The 20,212-nt window shown below is 41.3% G+C and overlaps 3 protein-coding genes across 4 annotated transcripts; all 3 read right to left on the reverse strand.

Annotated features, from left to right (window-relative positions):
* Positions 1-9: 9 nt before the first annotated feature.
* pgap3 (post-GPI attachment to proteins phospholipase 3) lies at positions 10-6,603 on the reverse strand. Its single transcript, XM_003458742.5, has 8 exons — positions 6,175-6,603; positions 4,733-4,830; positions 4,440-4,592; positions 3,627-3,689; positions 3,132-3,193; positions 2,791-2,927; positions 2,093-2,297; positions 10-1,958 (listed from the first exon to the last, which is right to left on the reverse strand). Exons 1-8 carry the CDS (start codon positions 6,464-6,466, stop codon positions 1,895-1,897), a joined length of 1,074 nt encoding a protein of 357 aa, XP_003458790.2. The 5' UTR covers positions 6,467-6,603; the 3' UTR covers positions 10-1,894.
* Positions 6,604-9,137: 2,534 nt separating this feature from the next.
* Positions 9,138-12,428, reverse strand: mylpfb (myosin light chain, phosphorylatable, fast skeletal muscle b). Its single transcript, XM_003458741.4, has 6 exons — positions 12,280-12,428; positions 11,690-11,788; positions 10,594-10,774; positions 10,364-10,442; positions 10,218-10,266; positions 9,138-10,117 (listed from the first exon to the last, which is right to left on the reverse strand). The coding sequence occupies exons 1-6, from the start codon at positions 12,280-12,282 to the stop codon at positions 10,016-10,018; spliced, it is 513 nt and encodes a 170-aa protein (XP_003458789.1). The 5' UTR covers positions 12,283-12,428; the 3' UTR covers positions 9,138-10,015.
* Positions 12,429-14,881: 2,453 nt separating this feature from the next.
* LOC100708757 (sesquipedalian-1) lies at positions 14,882-18,803 on the reverse strand. Of its 2 annotated transcripts, none has more exons than XM_003458740.5 (4): positions 18,647-18,803; positions 18,092-18,202; positions 17,524-17,827; positions 14,882-15,459 (listed from the first exon to the last, which is right to left on the reverse strand). In XM_003458740.5, the coding sequence occupies exons 2-4, from the start codon at positions 18,170-18,172 to the stop codon at positions 15,077-15,079; spliced, it is 768 nt and encodes a 255-aa protein (XP_003458788.1). In that variant the 5' UTR covers positions 18,173-18,202; positions 18,647-18,803; the 3' UTR covers positions 14,882-15,076. The 2 variants fall into 2 exon arrangements, with proteins under 2 accessions (XP_003458788.1, XP_005463942.1); XM_005463885.3 differs by having other exon boundaries at positions 18,555-18,664.
* Between the last annotated feature and the right edge of the window lie 1,409 nt (positions 18,804-20,212).

Here is a 20,212-nt window from a genome sequence, read left to right on the forward strand (position 1 = left end):
ACTGGAGTGTTTTCTGCCAGCTCTTCAGGAAATATTTAAGTTATTCAAACAGATTTTATTACAGTGAAAACACTATTTTCTGATCTGTGAACAAAAGGATTTTGGTAGAGAACAGGCAAAGATTTTGTGTTAAATGGACAGTTTTCTCTTTAAAAGTGCTCAAATAAAAGGGGCTGATACATCTCGCACTCCATCTGAGAATATAAACCATTTTTCTGCAATAATAAACACTGTATACATTATATATAGTCTGTTCTATTCATAACTGTTCAGTGTCTCTGTCGTGATTTCAGGAATCTTTTTGCCACCCAAACCTCTTCGTGCATTTTGTCCTCTTGTCTTCCCCCACCCCCATCGCAGGCTGTCAGCGAAGCTAAATATACCCGTCTTCTCACACGCATTCATGCAGCAATCCTTCAACATATATGCGCTCACACATCAGCATGATCTAGCTCTCTCACACACGGTGATCCAGTTTATGATGCTAAAAAACGACAACAACAACAAAAAAAACAATACAATGTCCTGTCAAGGCAACATGTACACACATACTGGTCATTGTTCACATTCTCACACAGCAGTACAAAGGCATGGGCGCAGTTTCACACACAAGCACAGTAAGTGCACACACAGCCCCGTGTAAAGTGCACGCATGGAAGGGAAGCTCTGAAGGACGAAGATGTACATGGAATGAATTCAAAGCTTAACATGCTCAGTGATACGCAAGTTATAATGCAGTGTGTAAGGCTGATTTGTGGATGGAGGATGTTTAAAATACTGCAGAAAGAATTGCAACCAAGTCAAAATTAATGGGTATACAACAGCTCATTCACTCACACACACTCGCACACCAACTAAGCCCTGAATAAGAAACTTTATGCAGGAAAAAATGACAACAAAAAACATAAAAAACAGACAGCTTCCTGTTGCATTGCTCATTTTTCCTACCTCAATCATTCCTCACACTAAAAGGCAATCCAGGTGAATAAAACTAAAAACACTTACAATACTTCCAAAAATCACCAAAATGTAAAAGAAAAAAAGAAAAATCAAGCAACCAAAGTAAGCAAAACTGCCAACAAATTAAAGCACAAATTGGTCAACATCAGAATTTTTTAAAAAGAAGTAAAGGCAGGTGATTAAAACAAAAATAAAAATCGGAGTGACAATGAAGGACACGGCAACAAACAAAAGCACAGTGGAAACAAGAGAGGCACAAAAATAAAGGTGTGAGGGGGGAGGGAGAAAAACACAGTCAGCTAGAATGGCCTCCAACATCCCCCCCCACCCGTTTCTCTCGCTCTGGAACAATCAGCTGCCGGCCCCCCTTCACCGGGGGGCACCTCGCTTGTGTCTGCCAGTCCACTTTCGGCACACACGGAACCCAACACATGTTGCTCCGCCACACCGAGAGGCCCGACCAATGATAGGGTGCCATCTATTGTCAGCGCATCAAACTGCTGTTTGGATGTCCAAAGAGGCTGGTGAGTGTCAAAATTATGGGATTGGGAACTCGCACAAATACACAAAACCCAGAGGAGCGCTTGGAGTGAAGAGTTGGGTCTGCTCTGGGTCGAAATCAATACTTTCCTTCATCCTGTCGCGCGCTTATGAATGATGGAGAAAGAAAGGTAGCACGCATCATCATTACAAGGCAAAGTGGAGTGAGCGTCATACATCGTGTGGTTGTTTTTGTTTTAAACGAGAATTTACCCCAAATAAATAACAAGAAAATAAAATTTAAAAAATGTAAACAAAGTCTGCTTTGATGAAAGTCGTGGAGATATCATGCATGTCATCTGGGAGGCTGAGCTACTTCAGTGTTCGGGTGTCCCGCTGCCCTGACTGGAAAGGTGCAAAGGTGTAGGCAAGGTGAAGAGGCGAAGAGCTCCTCCTACTCGACTTTAACACCCAACTTCTCTGTGTTTAGTAAGTAGAGGCTGTCATCTATGAGGAAACTGGAGGAAGAACAAAGTAACAATCATTCACCATAAGGTAGGTGCATCTGATTCCCCTAACATTTCTCTCAGTATTAGTGCCAAAACACTTGTTTTCAGCCGCAATTCCATCTCTCACATATTTTTTTACAAACCTGTAGAAAAGGAAATGCACTGGGATAGTGCTGAGGTGCCAAACAGCGTGGGCGTCTAAGACCCAAAGCAGTGGGGGAAAGTCCAGAAGCTCCAGCAGGGCCAGACCGTGGAGCAGCATCACCACCAGGCCACACTTCCACCAGTACGGCAGGGTCCGCCGGTTCTGCCAGCACCAACAGAGCCACCACAGGAGGTTTACCATGCCTTTAAAAGCCCAAAAAAGATAAGCAGAGAACATTACATGATAGATATTTGAAGGAGCTGATGCTTGAAGGACAGCAGTGAATGAGACGATCATATAAAGGGGTTTAAAGCATAATTAGGAATTTCTAATGAGGAAGCACAGGTTGGTTAAGTTGCTATAAAAAGAAATATATGCTAAAATAGATTACTGCAGGGCTTTAAATGTAAGAACAGCAGCATAGCGATGCTTGCTTGCAAGAAAAACAAACAAACAAACAAAAAAACAAGCCTGCCAGTCTGTCCTTGAAAGTTTGGATTTATTAAGCAGACTGATTCAGTTCACCTCTGGCTGATCGTCAGTATAGTCCACTGTAGCTGCTACATCACAAACTATTCTACAGTTGAGAGAATAAAATCTGCACCACATGGAAAAGTTAAAAAAAAAAAAAAAAAAAGATTCCTCACATATCAGCCATTTACAGACTTATATGTTACTTGTGGACATGCACTGTACCGATTGTGGCGTTTGCAGCCATGTTGTAGCCGTAGTCAAAACTGACAAAGGTCAAGTAGGACACGTGTGAGGTAAAGACCAAAATGAGCAGGGCTCCCACCATGCTGGACACCCCGGGTCGCTTTAGGCCCAAAGTTCTGGCAAAGAGAGGAAGGAAGGGAAGTAACGTGAGCATATTCAGCGAAGTAAGACAAAGGGTTATAACGACCACACTTGACAAATATTCTCTCTCGTTTTTAATCCAACTTTATCCTAGTAACAGAAGATATTTGAACCAGGATTAATGATTACCCTCTAGAATGTGGTTTTGGATGACAGTTGGGCATTGAAGGTTTGCTTACCTGACGCAGCACAGGTAGATTGAGTAAAGAATGACTGCTGTTGCACAGAAATAGTCCATTTTCTGTAAGAAAAACAAAATCTAAGGTCAACCAATGCTTGTTTACAGAAACTACACTGCGCACAGCTCGAAGGTTGATCAGTAATGGCATTAGGATGTTGCTCATTTGCTAAGCTCATTAACCAATCAAAGAGCAGAATGCTCGTCTCAACAGGTGGTCTGGCAAGTTGAAATGTACATTAGCAGTTTTCCTCACTCTGTGTACATTAAAGTAAAGCTTTTTTTATTATTATTAAAACTTGATCACATGACTGCATGTAAAACTGTAAAACACTGTTTAAACAGTGTTTCTGGCAGAAAACAAGATGACTGAACACAAGTAAATGGAAGAAAACGGGACTCAAAGATGGGAGATCTCCAGTAGGATACACACAAATCGACTCTTTTTTTTTTTTTTTTCAGGGTAATAAGTTACTAGAGGTTTAAAAACCCTTACCTCAGTCAGATAGGTGTCCCGGGTGTGAAACACTGTGGACCAGAACCAGGCATTGAGAGATACCTGACAAAACACACAGATTTAAATATTAGAGTCTGAATAACTCATTGTTTGGGTAATTTTTGCATCAGACATACAAGTTTTTGATAGGAAAACATTTTTTGTTTATCATTTTAAAAAACACAACCTATTGGCCAAGTAATCTAGAAGTGCTTTCTATTAAGTTAGTAACTATTTCTTGAGGTATAATGCTGGGCGGTTAATAAATAACGGGTCAAGCAGATGGACTACAGTAGCACAAGACCACACCGGCTGCCACTCCTGTCAGCTGAAAACAGGAAAATTAGGGTACGATTTATAGAAGAAGATTTAATATAAGATTGAAAACTTTTGTCCTTTCTGATGAGTCTCCACTTCTGCTTCAACATTCAGATGGTAGGGTCAAAATATGGCATAAACAACAAGTCCATGTCTATCCCTTTATGGCTACAGTGTACCATAATCTCACAGCTGCTTCCAGCAAGATAGTGCAACACATCTCAAAGGCCTTCACAGTTACTAGATTTCAATCCAGTAGAGCACCTTTGTGATGTACTGTGATGGGAGACTCAGATTATGGATTTCCAGCCACAAAATCAGTCTATCCAATCTCAGTGTACAGAGACAGCCAGCATATAGACAACTTTGTCCTTTTGGTGATCAAGCATAACAAAGATAACTGACTTTTTGCCCTTTTGAAGTACAATAAACACAAACACACCCCCTTTTTTTTTTAATGTTCTCCATCACAACCGGAAACAGAAATCGACTCACCAGGGAGAAGGCGTTGATGGTGTGGTACATGGGGCTCTGTCGTGGCACCGTGCTCCGATAGCGCAGTAGCATGAGAAGGCAAGCCAGGCCGTTCAGCAGAGAGGCCAACGCGGATGCCGGCTCCTCAAAACACAAGAAGCGTGCAAACGGCCACTGTAGGGGGAAAACAATCATTTGTCCATAATTTCAGATTTGACTGAAATCAATGAAATCTCACAGAAAACATAAAAGTGGACAGCATATTGTTTATTGATCAACCTTGGGTAGGAGTGTGTGATATTTGAGTAACAAACCTTGCCGTGGAACTGTGGGACCCTGTACCCCTCAGCCTGGTAAAGGCCGACTGTGGTCCACATGCACTGATAACGGCAGTCGTCACGGCATGTCCAACCTGGGTGCAGGAACAAAGAGAGGAGCTGAGCGCAAGCACATCAGAGCTGCAAATTTTGGTATTGATCTGATACAACTAAATACAAGGCCAGTACTGTTGACACCAATAACGATATTTGAATCATTATTAATTTGCAAACTCTGAACACACTTTAATGACCACTAAATCACTGTAATTTTTTACATTTCTACAAATAATTAGTTAACACAATTCAAATCAACTCAATTTTACTTGTAGCACATAGTGACAACAACAATAGCATTAAGGTGCTTTATATTGTAAGATAAACACTCTAAAATAATACAGAGAAAACCCTAACAATCAGATGACTCCCTTATGAGCAAGCACTTTGGTGACATCGGGAAGGAAAAACTCCCTTTTAACAGGAAGAAACCTCCGGCAGACACAACAAAACTCATCTTTCAGATTTTCATGCAATTTGAAACCAGGTGTTTTGGAAACCTGGAATGTAAATGTGCCTGTCTCTACAGCATGTTGGGTCAGTGTCTGCTGTTTAAATGTGCTAAAGGCTATAAATGAAATAGATGTGCTAGTCAACACAAAAAAGTTCACACATTTTTTTTATAGCCCATACTTGAGGTGTATTTTGTCATTTTCACCAAAATTATTAAACACAATCCAGTGGGCTACATACTGAACTTAGAGGAGAGCAAGAAAGTATCGATCCTATTGCACTAATATCGATCCGATACCAATACCAGCGTTGGTATCAATATTTGGATGATCCCACCACTTCTACATTCACAAAGCAGGGGATCACGCTGAATTCCCCTTACACTAAATAAGCTTGAGTGATCATCAATAAAATAAGCATGGAAGCTGTTTCAATTCTTGTATAGCAGTGAATAAACTTAAATACACAAGCAACTACAAAAGGCATTTCCTAGATATTTTATACAACTTTAAGGATAGAGATAAAAGAAAACAAATTAAATATTTAAAGGGGTTGCCTTTTGGCCAACTAGTTGTGTAGACACAGAACAGAAAAGTTAATAATGGCAGAAGGGTGGGGTGACAATAGGGTTGTTGGGAGAGCTTGACCAGCCTGAAAATCTGGTTTTTAGTCTTGAAGGCTATGAAACAAGGTCACATTTTTAAAGACGTGAAGACTAAGAGTCACGCATGCAGGCATCAGCAGAAAGCAGCTGCATGCACGAGTGAATATAATGAATGTAAACAGCAAATTAATGGGGGTCAGTTAGCAAATGTTGCTATACAAATATATACATGTACAAGTTGCCACAATATAAATAAGCACTGATGAAAAATCTACTGCTAGCAAGGTAAGTTAGCTTAACTTACCTGTCGACAAGAGCAACTCACCTGTCAGTGCCATGTACTGCGGCTGGGCAGATAGGAAGCCGTTTAGTCGAGCTCCGGTGCAGTTTGTGCGGACACACTGCTTCACACAGTCTCGGTAAACTGGCTCCTTGTCGCCTTGAGAGGACTGCACAGTGGTCACCGACATCAGGAGCAAGAGGACGGTGACCACAGCGGGGAGTGTGACAGATGTGCCGCGGAGTGACACCACAGAGGCCATGGCGGTTCTTCTGGGCCCGTCAGGATTCACGAAGGCACGACGGGACGACAGCGGCGTGAAGCCTACAGCGCGCATCACCACGGAGCCATCCCCAGTTTGTGCTGACAAACCAGGCCTGAAATGTTTTACAGTACCGCTGCTGGACCAGGAAATGCCCACCCTTCCTCTGCTCCCCTGAGCTCAGCCAAGTTTCAAACTCGAACAGCGTTTCCTGTCGACATTTCAAAATTAAAACAACTTTCCCGGAAGCGTATTTGCTCAAGCTGTAGTAGCCTGTATCATACAGGTCTCAGCTAGTATAACTTAACAGATGCTTCTCATAAACATAATTTCTACGTCGTAATACTGCTTATTTGATAAATTCAGGCTAATATTTTAAGATCGGTTGCTTTTATTTTGAAGGCGGAAAGTTTTGTCGCAAAAACCTTTACATCCTGATTCAGTCGGCAACGTCACTAGGTCACATGACACATTGATCTTTTGATTTTAAAATAATGATAATAATATTAATATAATATAACAATAATGTAACGTATAATATATACAATTGTTATGATAATAATGATATGTCTACTTTATTGTATATCGTACTAACCGTTTCTTACCATTTTTACTTGTTTTTTTCAATTTTTATTTTTATAATTTCTCTAATTCACCTTCTCTTCCTGTCCTCTGTACTGCTGCTGTAACAAATCAATTCCCCCAATGATGGATTAAATAAAGTTTATGTATACTAATAATAATAATAATAATAATAATAATAATTATAATTTCATGATGATGATGATGATGATGATTAGTAGTAGTAGTATTAGTATTAGTATTAGTATTATATCAGAAACTGCATCAGATTTGTGTGGGATTCATTCATGACAGGAATTCATTAATATATTTAGATTTTAGTTTTTTGCAAAAGTTTTTTCCTTTCCTGGGAAGGAAAATCGGAATTCCATTTTTTAGTCTGAATGTTTAGTGTATAGATTCTTTCCCTTCAGAGTTGTGTTGTTGGAATCATTGAGTGTTTTGCTGACAGTATAAAAGAAATCATCTTAATGGTATTATATAGCTTTCCAAAACATATGTATCATTCAGCTTTAATGGTGCCTTCACAGATATATAGCTTGTCTGTTGCACGTGCACTGATCCAGCTGTGCGCCAATAACAAACCAGCTTGGTGAGATCCACTTTTTCCACTTTTCACTGACTCTGTCTTAATGAGCTCAGGGCTGAGAAAATGATGCCATTTCTCACCAATGTTTAAATACTTACTTTTCTTTTTTCATGATTGAGTTTTATTTTGCAGTGCAGTGTCAAACTGTGCTCACTGACAGTGACAGCAGATTTTCTTTTTCACAACCGATTGCCATAATTTTCACTGGGAAATCATGCCTGCTTGTTTTGTTTTTTCGGTCTTGTCTCCAAGTATTTAGACTCTTCTGATCATATAAATAACTATAGATTGTGTAACTCATCCAAGTGACTTCTGCAGTCTCAGCTGACCTACAGTCAGCTGAGACTGCAGCTGACTGAAGAAGTCACTTGGATGAGTGACGAACCATTTGTTCCACTGACAACGCTACATCCAGATAAACAGAATCAACCTTCTGGGAACTGTAGATGGTCTTCTTCGTCCATCGTTTCCCTTTAGGTGCCCCCTCCCCCCAATTGGATCATCTGCCTCCATCTCACCCTAAGCCATCCTCCTAAGACACTGTAACCCTCTGCATGTCTATTGGAACCTTCTCAATAGATCTCCTCTTTTCCTCCTGGCTGGCAGCTTCATATTCACTATCCTTTATCCAATATATGACACACAATATGTCTGCCTTTATTCTCTCTATCATGTCAGCCAGCTCTCTCCCTTTCTCCTAAGCCCTACATTTAAAGTCCCTACTCACCACCTCCACACTCCTGCCTCTCCTTCTCCCCCTGCTGCCTCCTAACACCTTCACTCTCTTACTTTGTCTTTGACCATCAGTAGCTTCCACTAGCACCCCGCTGGCCAACAGCACCAGAGGTGGTTGTTAATAACCTGGACCCCAACCAGTCCGGCATCTAAATCTTGTTCTTTTTGATCCGCATGTTTAATTTGGCAAAGATTTTAACCCAGATGCTCTTCCTGATTCAACCCTCCCCATTTATCCAGGCTATGGACCGGCACTAGGAGTATAATGGCATTCAGCCGCATCTGGTTGGGGGTGGGGGTTCAAAATTCCCAAATTCTTTGCAATTCTGTCTCAAGAAAAATGATTCCAAATTCTGGAACTTTCTCTATAATATTTTCAATTTAATATGTGAGTTTAGATCATTTGAAAATCTGATTTTGTCGCGATTTTATCCAACAACTTTTGATTTTACTAATCACAGGGTGTCACATTTATTGGAATCAAGGATTGAAGTAGATCCAAAGGTAGACTACAGTTCTTCTGCTTACTATGTTGGTTTTATTCCTGTAATGTTTTTTTTCTTTTTATCCTTCTGTACCTTTACCCTGAAAATGATTTTTCATAGTTTCACTGCAATCTGTAATTACTGCTCTTTTCTTGCTTGCTCTGAGTTAAAGTGGTACCCACCCCTGATTTGGGATCATTTATATTGAGAAATGGGATGATGGATAAAGTTCACACTGACAGTGCTTCACCATATGCATAATACAGTCAGAGTGCAGTCGGTGCTCTACGGGGCTGTCCACAGTCACCCGGCAGTTCGTTCACCCGCACCCCCACTTAAACCAAGAGACACAGTGTGGTACGAAAGATAGTGGATTTTATTTGTACTTCTTTATTTGTTACAGTGGAGACACAGACACAGTCACAACAGCAGGAGTGGAAACAGCAGTAGGGTGAGGTGGGGTGGAAAGAAAAATCAAAAACAAAGCTGTTTTGCTTTTGTTTAGCTTTTTTATGCCGCCCACCCAACCACCCTCTTTCACCATCTCTTTCTCTATTTACAAGATTTTTTAAATCGTGCTTTCCTCTTATTACTGTAACCTTTCCTTTCATACCTGTGTTTAAGAGAGTGTCTAAATAAAAGAGAGGGGTAGGCAAACTATTATAGCGCAGTACTCCCACTCTTTTACTGTGCACTCCTGGCCGGTACAAACAGAAGGAGGGATCCATTAAACACTCTGTGCCCGGTTGAGACTAACAGACCGCCGGGGCCAGACTGCTCGCCTGTTTCAAGCAAGTGATTGTGCATGCACCACAGCACCCAAGAGACATTTTGACCAACCACACTGAACTGCATATGCATATATATGTAGGTATGATGCATGCACTGTTGGCCTCAACACAGGAGGACAGAATGAGTCATGGGCGAGTAGGGGAGGGAAAAGATGGAGGAAGAAGAGGCAGGGACAGAGATAGAGAGAGCGTTTCGGTGTCACAAGATTATTTTTTATTGAAAATAATCCCATGTTCCCCTGTTGGTACTCACACACAAACACCCCCACAGCCTCCCGTCCTCTCACTGAACATCTCGATAGAGGAGACAAGTCTTTTCATAAGAAGAAAGAGCCGACCCGGGTGCGAGTGTGTGCGAGGAAGATGTTTCATTGGTGGAGAGGAGGAAGAATTAAGGGTATGGACAAGTGTGGGTTTCAACAGAGGTAGAGATGTCGAGGATTTATTCCTCCTTGTCCTCTCCGTGTGTGATGACGTAGCAGATGTTCTTGTAGTCAACGTTGCCAGCCACATCAGGGGGGAAGGCAGCCCAGAGGTTCTTCATCTGCAGATGAAGAGGAAATGAAGAAATGTGTAAAAAAGCCTAGCAAAAAACAAGGGCCAAATCGCGCCGTGAGTCAACGAGCAAAGTCCGATCAGCTCACCTCCTCAGCGGTGAACCTGTCGCACTGGGTGGTCAAGAGTTCCTCGAGGCTGGAGAGGGAAAACCCAGGAAATTTAAGATTAAGATGAAATATTACACCAGGAAGAGATCAGTGTAGTGATGGAAGATAAATGCGAATAAGCTTACAATTCCTTCTTGATGGTGCCAGTGCCCTCGGGGTCCAGGACCTTGAAAGCGCTCAGGATGACGTCCTCAGGATCAGCACCTATGGAAACAAAAACAGAGAAAAAAATAATAATTCAGAACTATGTTAAGCACATAACATTATCTGTTTAGATGAATAACAACCATCACCTTACAGCACCAAGTATTTTATGAAATGGAATTCAAAGGGCAATTGATATGTGCCAACACACCCTTCAGCTTCTCGCCGAACATAGTCAGGAACACGGTGAAGTTGATGGGGCCGCTGGCCTCCTTCACCATGGCCTCCAGCTCCTCATTCTTCACATTCAGCTGACCCATGGTGGCCAGCACGTCCCTGAGGTCGTCCTTGCTGATGATGCCATCTCTGTTCTGGTCGATGATTGTGAAAGCCTGGCGCACACCGGGAGATTAGTCAAAGATTAGATCAGAGTTCAGCCAAACTTCAGCTAAAATAACACTTAATTAAAACCGGTGAAAACTGAGATTCTCACATTTCTCACAAGTCCTTATTATCCAGCTTGTTTTTCATGATTATTTGTGCAAGGCACTCTGCCAACGTAAATGTGTAAATGTGGAGCAGTTAGCTCCTTCTCCTTCTACATAGGAGGGCGTATCACCCAATGAAACCAAAGATGGCATTGCAAACCTTTTGGGACTTGGCAGCGGGTCAGCCACTTGTCTTTCTAAGGTGTTAAAATGGCTTGGGAATGTGAGACAAGCCCCTTGCGACATTTAAGGAGAAGGTATTGATTGCAGCTGTCATCCTTTTGCCTTGTGACTAAATCTTATGACCATGTTACCAATGTTCTCTCTGCTTCTGAGGCCTCTTAAGGGCCTGCCAAGCTACTGTTGACATTGTATTGTCTTTCATTTAGATCTGTGTACTGAAGAAAACCCCTACAAATGAATCCTGATTTCTATAATCTACTGATAACGACACTATTTACCTCGTTGATCACAGTGCTAAAACCCCCAAATTCCTTCAGTTTCAACCCTGAGCTCCCCTTCCCCTGTGCACCAGCTGTTGGGCCACATTCCAGTGGAGTCAAGGAGCGAGTGTCTCTGAGGAGAATTCCTAAGCTAGCATAGAGCAGAGGTAACTGCTGTCAACAGGAGAGCTCAAATTTACTGTCCTGCCGTGCTGATGAGGGCATTTTTTGCTGTTGTGCGGCCAAAGTGATGAGATCTATACCCTCTGATAGCTCTCTCACGTTACGCTCAAGGTCATATGATAGAGTGCTCAGTTATATCACCACCTTAGAAGTTACTGATAGAAAGCTTGAGGTGTGATGAGGAAAAGGTTACCTCCTTGTACTCCTGGATCTGGCTCTGCTCGAACATGGAGAACACGTTGGAGGATCCACCCTCACCCTGCTGCTGCCTCCTCTTGGCTTTCTTGGGTGCCTGTGATATGATGTAAGGTGTAAGAAAATCCATACATACAGGACATGAACTAAAGAAGCAGATCCTGGTTAACTTTCAAAATCATCATATGAAGAAAAATAAATCAATCAAATCAAATTTATTCCTGAATAAATTTAGCCAGGATTGGCCATTTTGCCAATTGAATCTCTTTTTAGGGTAATGACTGAATTTTTCCCCCTCTTAAAAAAAACTATAAACTTTGAAACAATCACCCAATTTAGGATAAAACACTATGTAATGTGTTGAGGACTACAATAATAAGAAATAGGTCCTGCCAAACTTTAGCTCAAGGCAGCAGATAACACTAACACTGGGTCCAAATCCAAAAAACTGGGACTCCTTCAAGTTCACTTCATGGGATGTTGGTAGTCCAGATAGCAAATATCTTAATGATATGCCCAGCTCATCATTTTAATGTAGAGAACATCCTAAAGACTTTTTTTTAAACCCAATGAAGTGGCCACACTCACCATCTCTCAAGTTTGTGAGGTTGTTGTTGGTCAAGAAGAGAAGCCTACGCCAAGCCGATGTGACTGACATGTAGGTATTGAATGCCTGGGGCCTTATATACTAGCCCATAGGGGGCTAACTTTAGCCACACCATCAGGTTTGGCAGGAAAACAGAGCTGGGGTATAGTAAGAGAAAGAGGGAGGAGCGAGGAGGTGGCTGGGGGGATCGGTTTACTGATGATCCAAAATAGGCCGCAGAAGTCTTGGAATGAGGTGAATTCAATGCCAACAGTGACTTTGGTGTCATCTGTGGACTAATATGGACAGACGGGACACGCAGAGGGACAACTGAAACGTCCCCATTTGACTTACTGAGTCTTTGTCGTGGCTATTTCTGTCAACTTTATATACCCATTGTGAGACTTCAAAGCCCAGGGTGTGATGGCAAAGTGTCGCTGCTTTACTGCCTTAATACAGACACAGATGGGACAGTTACCCTGCAGTCAGCGCGGCCCGTTGCCTTCTATTAATTAATACTCCAGTGCTGCTCACTATATCTCAGCTAACATTTCCTGAAGTCATCACCTGTCTAAATGATAGGTTTGATCTGAGGTTCGTGGCCATGGCCAGATCATTAGTGGCCATCAGGGTGTATAAACAGTTGTGAAACCTGAAAACAGTTGGCTGATGGACATTGGTGCAGGTCCAGCAATGACACACGACCACTGGGTCTCTGGAAAAAGTGACCATGCATCAGTGAGAAATCCAAACAGTCCTTTTAATACTGCCTCAAGTAACTGGAAATGCTCAGTGGAAAGAATAACATTGAAAGTGTTACTGGGAGGGGAACAAAATAGATCACAGAGGCCACCTTTACAGGGGACTAAAGATATAAAACAGGTGCTCACACCCAGTATAGTGAACCGCTTTCTCTGTTTTACTGATTCAAGTGTAAGAAAGAAAAAAGAAACAGGCAAAATGATGATTGGACTAAATGACCAGCTTTACCACCATGAGTGCACTAATTTGGGTTCCTCCTCGAGGTTCCCAGTATAGTTGCTTTAGGATAGGAGGACAGTGACCCACCCACTAAACCCCATATATGAGCTTCATTGGCTGGCCATCAATCACACAACTGTACAGCTTAGGTATGTATGTATTGGTATCCAGCGCTGGCGTGAAGTGATCCCGAGTCTTAGCTGGCTTGTGGGCGTAGCGTTTCACGTGGCAAAATATGACCTAAATTATCTGAAATGTTTTGTAGTGATGGAAAACGAAGCACCCGATTCGCAAGGAGGAAGCAAAAAATGTGTTGTATGTGAAGCCGATAAGCAGCCAGCTCAGCTGTAGGCTCGAAGGTTGAAAAAAGAAGCGATGCAGACACGGAAGGAGAAAGACCGAGCAAAGACTATGAAGACAAGACAGCTGTACAGACTGAAATAGCCCTGCTGCCCTGCTGCCATTCTGTTTCTCAGCCATTTTGACCCCCTTCTAAAATTTAGCAGACTTCACCCTTCTTGGCCTGCGTTGCCCCCCAGCCAACTGTCAGTCCTTTTTTACCCTGTCACTGGTCAAATGGTTTAAATCTGTGAGGCAAAATGGACTCATTAGGTCATCAATAATAATAGAGCCCAAATGGAAAGGTTTCCTCGATCGGACAATTCCTGATTTAACATGGAAATGTGGCCAACTTCCAGCTACTGATTAACTCAGGCCTTTTTAATGGCTGGCAGATTTATTTCTTATAAACACGCAGGTATTATCAGCTAAGTAATGAAGTTGTTATTAATAAGCAAATTTTATATCACCATTTCACAGTTTCTTTCCTTATCTGTCCTTTGTGTGGGCATCTTAAGACAGGGGTGTCAAACATAAGGCCCGGGGGATCAAATCGGCCCACCGAAGACTCAAATCCGGCCCACTGGAAAGCTTTATACGAAGGAGAAACTCAATGTTTTACAATGTGTCCACAGTAAAAAACAAACATAACAACAAAAGAAATTTACATTTTCTGCGAATCAACAGAAAATTTCAGTCTAGTTACGAGGACTTGTTCTGTAATTTAACACATTTATTTCTTACAGTTTAATCCCAAAGAGTCGTGCTGGCACATTTCTTTCATTTGCCACAGCAGCATTTCTTTTTTGTAAATGTGTAGTTAAATGTCTTTTTACTAACAGAAAGGACAGTTTTACTGATCCAGCCTGCTTAAGATCAAAATGTGGTGTATGCGGCCCACATGTGTAACACAGGCTTGACATCCCTGTCTTAAGAGAAAGGTTTTCACCTGAACTGGTTAGTCATAGTATGTCCAGTATAGGGACAGTAGACTAGCTGGAGGAGATGGAGGTCATATTTCAGGTGTGACTTTATAAAAATGTCACGTTAGGAGATATACAGAAGAGGATTAGGGCCACCGAAAAAAAAGTGGGCACGTCTGTTTTTCTTCTTTTCCCGAATTCTGAGAAAAAAGTCAGAATTCTGAGATTAAAGTCAGAATTCGGACTTTTTTCTCAGAATTCTGGAAAAGAAGAAAAAAAAGACGTGCCCACTTTTTAATTTTTTTTCAGTGGCCCTAATCCTCTTCCGTAGAAATAAATTCATTGCAGTGACAAACAAAAGTTAATAAAACGGATGATCATAGATCATTTATTGACGAATCTATGAAAATGTAAGTAAAAAAGAAACAGCATGTTTCTGGAAGAAAACAAATATAACTATGTCAACTATATATTACCGATACATTTCTAATCCAGTGCACGTATGCATGATAAAGCTTCTCTATAAGTTAAGGGTTAGAAACAAAGCAAACTTTTATCATCCAAAATCTATCAAGTTTTCATCCTGAACATTCGCACCGCCGTGTCCTTTCTTTGACCACATGGCAATCAGTTCCTTCACTTCCTTTCCGTAATCTTCATGCAGCTGGTTAAAGTCGTACTCCCCAATCGTCTGAAATGGATCAAACATAGGCACCACGCTGGCATTCTTCTTCGATCGCAGTTTGGGTGATTTCTTACTAGCCGTCTTGGATGAAATGGTAAGAGCTTGTAGGTTTGGACAGGAATTCGGGCTGGATGCTGTTCCCAGCGCAGATGAGGTGCAGGTGTTTGAGGTCACAAAGACAGCAGGCTGGACGGTGTTGAAATTTGGCATGACGAAAGGTTTGCTTGGTTGACTGGAGAGGGCGCCCAATGCATCTGAAGAAAAAAGCAGTGACGTATAGAAATTAAGGAGGTGAATGCACATGAACAGAAAGAAAAAACTGATCACGCTGCATGTGTACGGCAGAGGTCCATCCACTTGCTCAATGACGCTTTAATCTAACCTTTATTTCTACAATTAGTGGGTGATCTCTTCAGACTGTGGGCTCTGGAATACTGAGAATCTCTTACTGATCACTACATGCTCAGAAAATGTACACAAATAAAGCACTGTGTCGTACAGGCTAAGCAAACAGGTGCTAATCCATGTTTTCTGCCAGTTTTTCTACATGATAAAAGAAAGGCTGCTTTAGGCTTAAACTTTAAGAAATAAATATGTAAAATTAGCTCTGACTGTGTTGTATTTATAAAATGAAAATTTGGGGGAAATAACACAATGTCTTTTTTTTTTTTTTTTTTTACTGTGAACCTGCTGTAAAAATTATTAATGTCTATAGTATACAGTGAAAAAACAGGAAATCCATGTTGTTTCATTGTTTATCTGTTTCTTTGTTGACATTAGTGTTACAGGAATGACCACGGGGGAGGTATTTATCAGTTGGAAAAGCTGTAAACCTTAAAAAAAATACAGTTAAAAGTTTAACATTTAAAGTTGTCCTTCACACTTCCAAAGCTCTCCAGTGGGCCAGATTGGAGTCTTTGGCAGGCCGATTCTGGCCCCCGAGCCTTATGTTTGACACCCCTGAACTAAAGTTTTAGTTTGTTTGTTTTTGTAAAACCTCTTTAACTTGATCTTTGTGCCTCTCTGCACCGCTTAATGTGCTCGTACCTTACATAATCTGACCTGACTTTTATATGGAGGCTCAGATTTAACCTTTTAAAACACAGTTTTCTGTGAGCAGCCAGAATGAAATTTCGATATAAGGATTGTTGTTTTTTTGACACAATAAGACTCAGACACAGGCCACTCTTTGAAAGGACCAGACTTGCAAGAAACAACGGTAAAAGAATATGTCTGGTTGATACTTTTCTACGCTAACGCTTGTACCCTTACTACACGTCTCAAAGTTAATCCAGCTTTGAATCTTCTAATTAGTTTTATTTATTTATTTATTTATTTTAATTCCGTTTACTTTCAGTTAGTTTCCAGAGTGGATTTTCCCATTTCAGTTTAGTTTCTGTTGCATGAAAATGTCTAGATTTAGTTTAGTTTTTATTAGTTTCAGTTTTAGTTTTAGTCTTTTTCTGATTATAGCTGTAAGAAAGGCGTGTGTCAGAGGTGGTGGTTGACTCAAAGTGTGTCACAGAAACTCTGGATATTTCCTCTATATTTTCATTTTAATTCACAAAATCATTTCAGTTACTCATATTTCTTTTCAAAAATCTAGTTTTTATTTTTATTTTAGTCCTGTACCTCACACACACACACACACACACACATACACACACACACTCTGATAAATGTATTTTGGCCAAGGATCCTTCAGTGTGCAGACTAGAGGAGCTGGAGATTGAACCATCAACCTCCCAGTTGGATGGCCCGCTCTAGGACCAAACATAAATCAAGGACGCTTTCTTCTTTGCGTGAGCTTTATGCTCACACCTCATGGTCAGGACAGCAGGTCCATAAACGGATTCAATGACTGATATTAACTTAATTACTACTTAACTAGTGAAACTAATTGTCAGTTTTTAAGCAAAATGCCCCCAAATCTGTGAGAGCGTGTCAACTTTGTTTTAATGAGACGTGTCTGTATATGATATGGGATCGATTTTGTGGTGACTATGAGAAATTATGACCGATCTTTTGAACAAAAGCAGAATGACCGATAACAAATATTAACAATAAAAACTGTGCTCTGGCTACTATTCTGTTAATAGATAAAACATCAGTAGTGATCATGATGATGCGACTGATGCTGCGAGATCATAATATGTGTGTGTGTGCAGCATGTACCACAGTGTACCAGGTGTCTGATGTAGAGGCAGGAAAACAGTGATGCAACGCCTCTCGCAGCTGCCCTCCAGAACAAAGGCTGCTCTCTTTAACCCCCCCTCCCCAACAAAGATAAACCCGCTCCATCTTTCTGCCTCCCTCACCTCTGTACTTCGACTCCATGTCCACTACAAGCAGGGCCAGGTAGCTGTGGCTGGCTGACAGCAGGGCTTTGATCCAGCTCTCCTGACTGGCCTGGTCCTCCGCGGCAAACTTGTACGTCCGCAGCCCTGGCTCGCTCCACACCAGCGAGAAGGCAAACTTCTCCTCGGACTCGCACAGCTGGACGGTGCAGCCCTCCAGAACAATCACTCCTACCAGATCCCGGTCGGTCTGCCGGTCTTTGTAGAAGAGGAGGTTCCCCTTCAGCACGAACCAGCGCTTCTGATAGGAAGTCTTGATCTCACCCTGTTTGTGTGTGACAGTTGTGTTTTAAAGACTGCTGTAGAAACGCCTTGGGTACTCAATTTCTTACATAACTGCTTTGAGGAAACAGGCAGCCCAGTGGGAGGTGAAATGTCACAGAGATTTTGAAAGCTGAACTTAAAAACAGTTTAAAAAAAAATCCCCTCTCAGTTTATTTACTTTAGATGACCTCACTACCCTTTCTGTTTGCTTTTTAAAATAATACTTTAGTCAGGTTCCCTGTAAACCTGAGCCAGAGAGTCTTACCTTCTTGTACAGGTACCCTTCCTTATCCACAGGTGAGTTGGAAGATTCAAAATAGGTGAGGACTTTTTCATCTATCTTCATTTCAACATCTCAGTGTGCCCGGAGCAAAATCTGCCACGCACACACCACAGATCGACAGAAAGAAAAAGAAAGACTTTATCTACTTCCTCTTGTTGTTGCTGTGACTATTTATGATTATAGAGAAGTTATGTTAACAATATTTTAATGACCCATTGTCGCCCAGCGGCCAAATAAGCGCCCTTTCCGCGTTTTAAACAAGGAAATGCATTCATATCTCGGCGTTCATACTCAACAATAAAAATGACTGCTTTCTTTTCTACAACAGAAACTCAAAGACAGCCGTGTTTAGCTCGTATTCAACCGAAAACACGGCGATCGCCATGAATAAGACGAGTTTTTTTAAGTAAGACGTTTACGCGCGCCTGTAGTAAGACAAACTTACTCAACACCAGTCTCCGTTGGCAATACGCCTAAAAGTTGAGAAACGGAGAGGCCGGTGAGTTTCTCATATCCACATGGTTCTTGTTTACTCACCTCTGTGAAATAGGAAAATGAAGCCGTTCCTCTGTGAGCGTCTGAGTTAATCAATCGCTTCCTGGTAAGGTGAGCGCAGCTCCACGTAAACACTTTAAATAAATGGGCTGGTCCCCGGGTTTTACCACTGAGGCTAGAAAACCTGTCAGTTTACCCAAATCAGTTGTAAATGTGTTATACTTGTAAAATCGGCTCCTTTAATTCAGTTTAAAGCAATTCAAATGCTGAAGTTTGGCACAGCTGTTGTGTAATTCAGCGGTTTCGTCTTGCAGAGGCGCCCTCTTACAAAACCATTGGATTGGTTCATGCTGTTTTTAAGTAAGTACTTGAAAATTTCATACAAATGAGGATCAAAAACCAGTCTTCATAAATACACACAAGGAACAACGATAAACAAAATTATAGTGCTGGGCAAAAGTCTTGATCCACCCCTGATCCACAGTCAAAGCTCTTTTCTGGATGTTGGATGTTACATTCTCTGTGAAAGTGACCCCACACTGCTTCAGTAATATTGAGGTCCAGGCTCTGGGGAGGCCAATCCACTGTGTTTTTCTATCCAGGTGCTTTTACTGCGTGGGCAGTGTGTTCGGATCATTGTCACGCCTAAAAATGAAGCTATTGCCAAGCTGATATTTCCCACATGGAATTTTATGGTGGATCAAACCTGATGATACTTTTCTGCTTCCATAATTCCATCATATGATTGTTGGGGGTTTCTCTGTATTATTGTAGGGCCTTTACCGTACAATATAAAGCAACTTGGGGTAACTGTTGTTGTGATTTGTGGTTATTTAAATAAAATTTAATTGAACTGAATCAATTTTGATACGAACCCCAATGCGAGTGGCTGAAATGCAGCTCCAGACATGACAGAGCCTCCACCGTGTTTCAGTGACCGTAAACACTCACTGTTGTGTTTCCCTCCTGACCTTTAGCATTTGAATTCATCACTCCATAAATCCCCTTATGTAAGGAAAGCACTTTCAGATATTGTTTATCATCTGTAGATAGTTTTGGTTGGTACAAAAATGCAATTGTATGCCTGTTAAACTTTTATCTTTGGTAGATTTGTAGATTACACTCATAAATTAGGAACAAAATGACGTTTTTAAGCTACTAATATCTACAGACACAATTTAAAACTGGTTCTTTGCTAAGTTGTCTGTTAAGTGTGGTTCACCCCTTTAGTAATGCACATTTTTATGCTTTATAGGTCAGTGTTAAGTGGCTTAACAAACAAAGAAAAACATTTCTGTGAAAATGTCCAAATACAAAGACTGGACTGAAAAAGCAGCGAATGTCCAAATAAAAACTGGAAGCCTGGAGAACTGTTACTCAAGACCATTTTAAAAATGACAAGAAAGTCTGGCTGGCTTTTTGCAGTACTGTTAACATACTGCATATTCTCTCGTGACCTAGCGTTTCAATCTCACTTGTGCCAGCACCTGTGGTTTCTCAAACGCTTCTGAGTGAACCACCGCCTCAGAAAAACAATGTTGACGTACAGATTCCTTTAGGTTATGTGGTCACTGTTGTTTTTAGCACAGAAAAACCTGCTGACATATG

The sequence above is a fragment of the Oreochromis niloticus genome, linkage group LG8 (assembly GCF_001858045.2).
Source record: "Oreochromis niloticus isolate F11D_XX linkage group LG8, O_niloticus_UMD_NMBU, whole genome shotgun sequence".
Lineage (NCBI taxonomy): Eukaryota > Metazoa > Chordata > Actinopteri > Cichliformes > Cichlidae > Oreochromis > Oreochromis niloticus.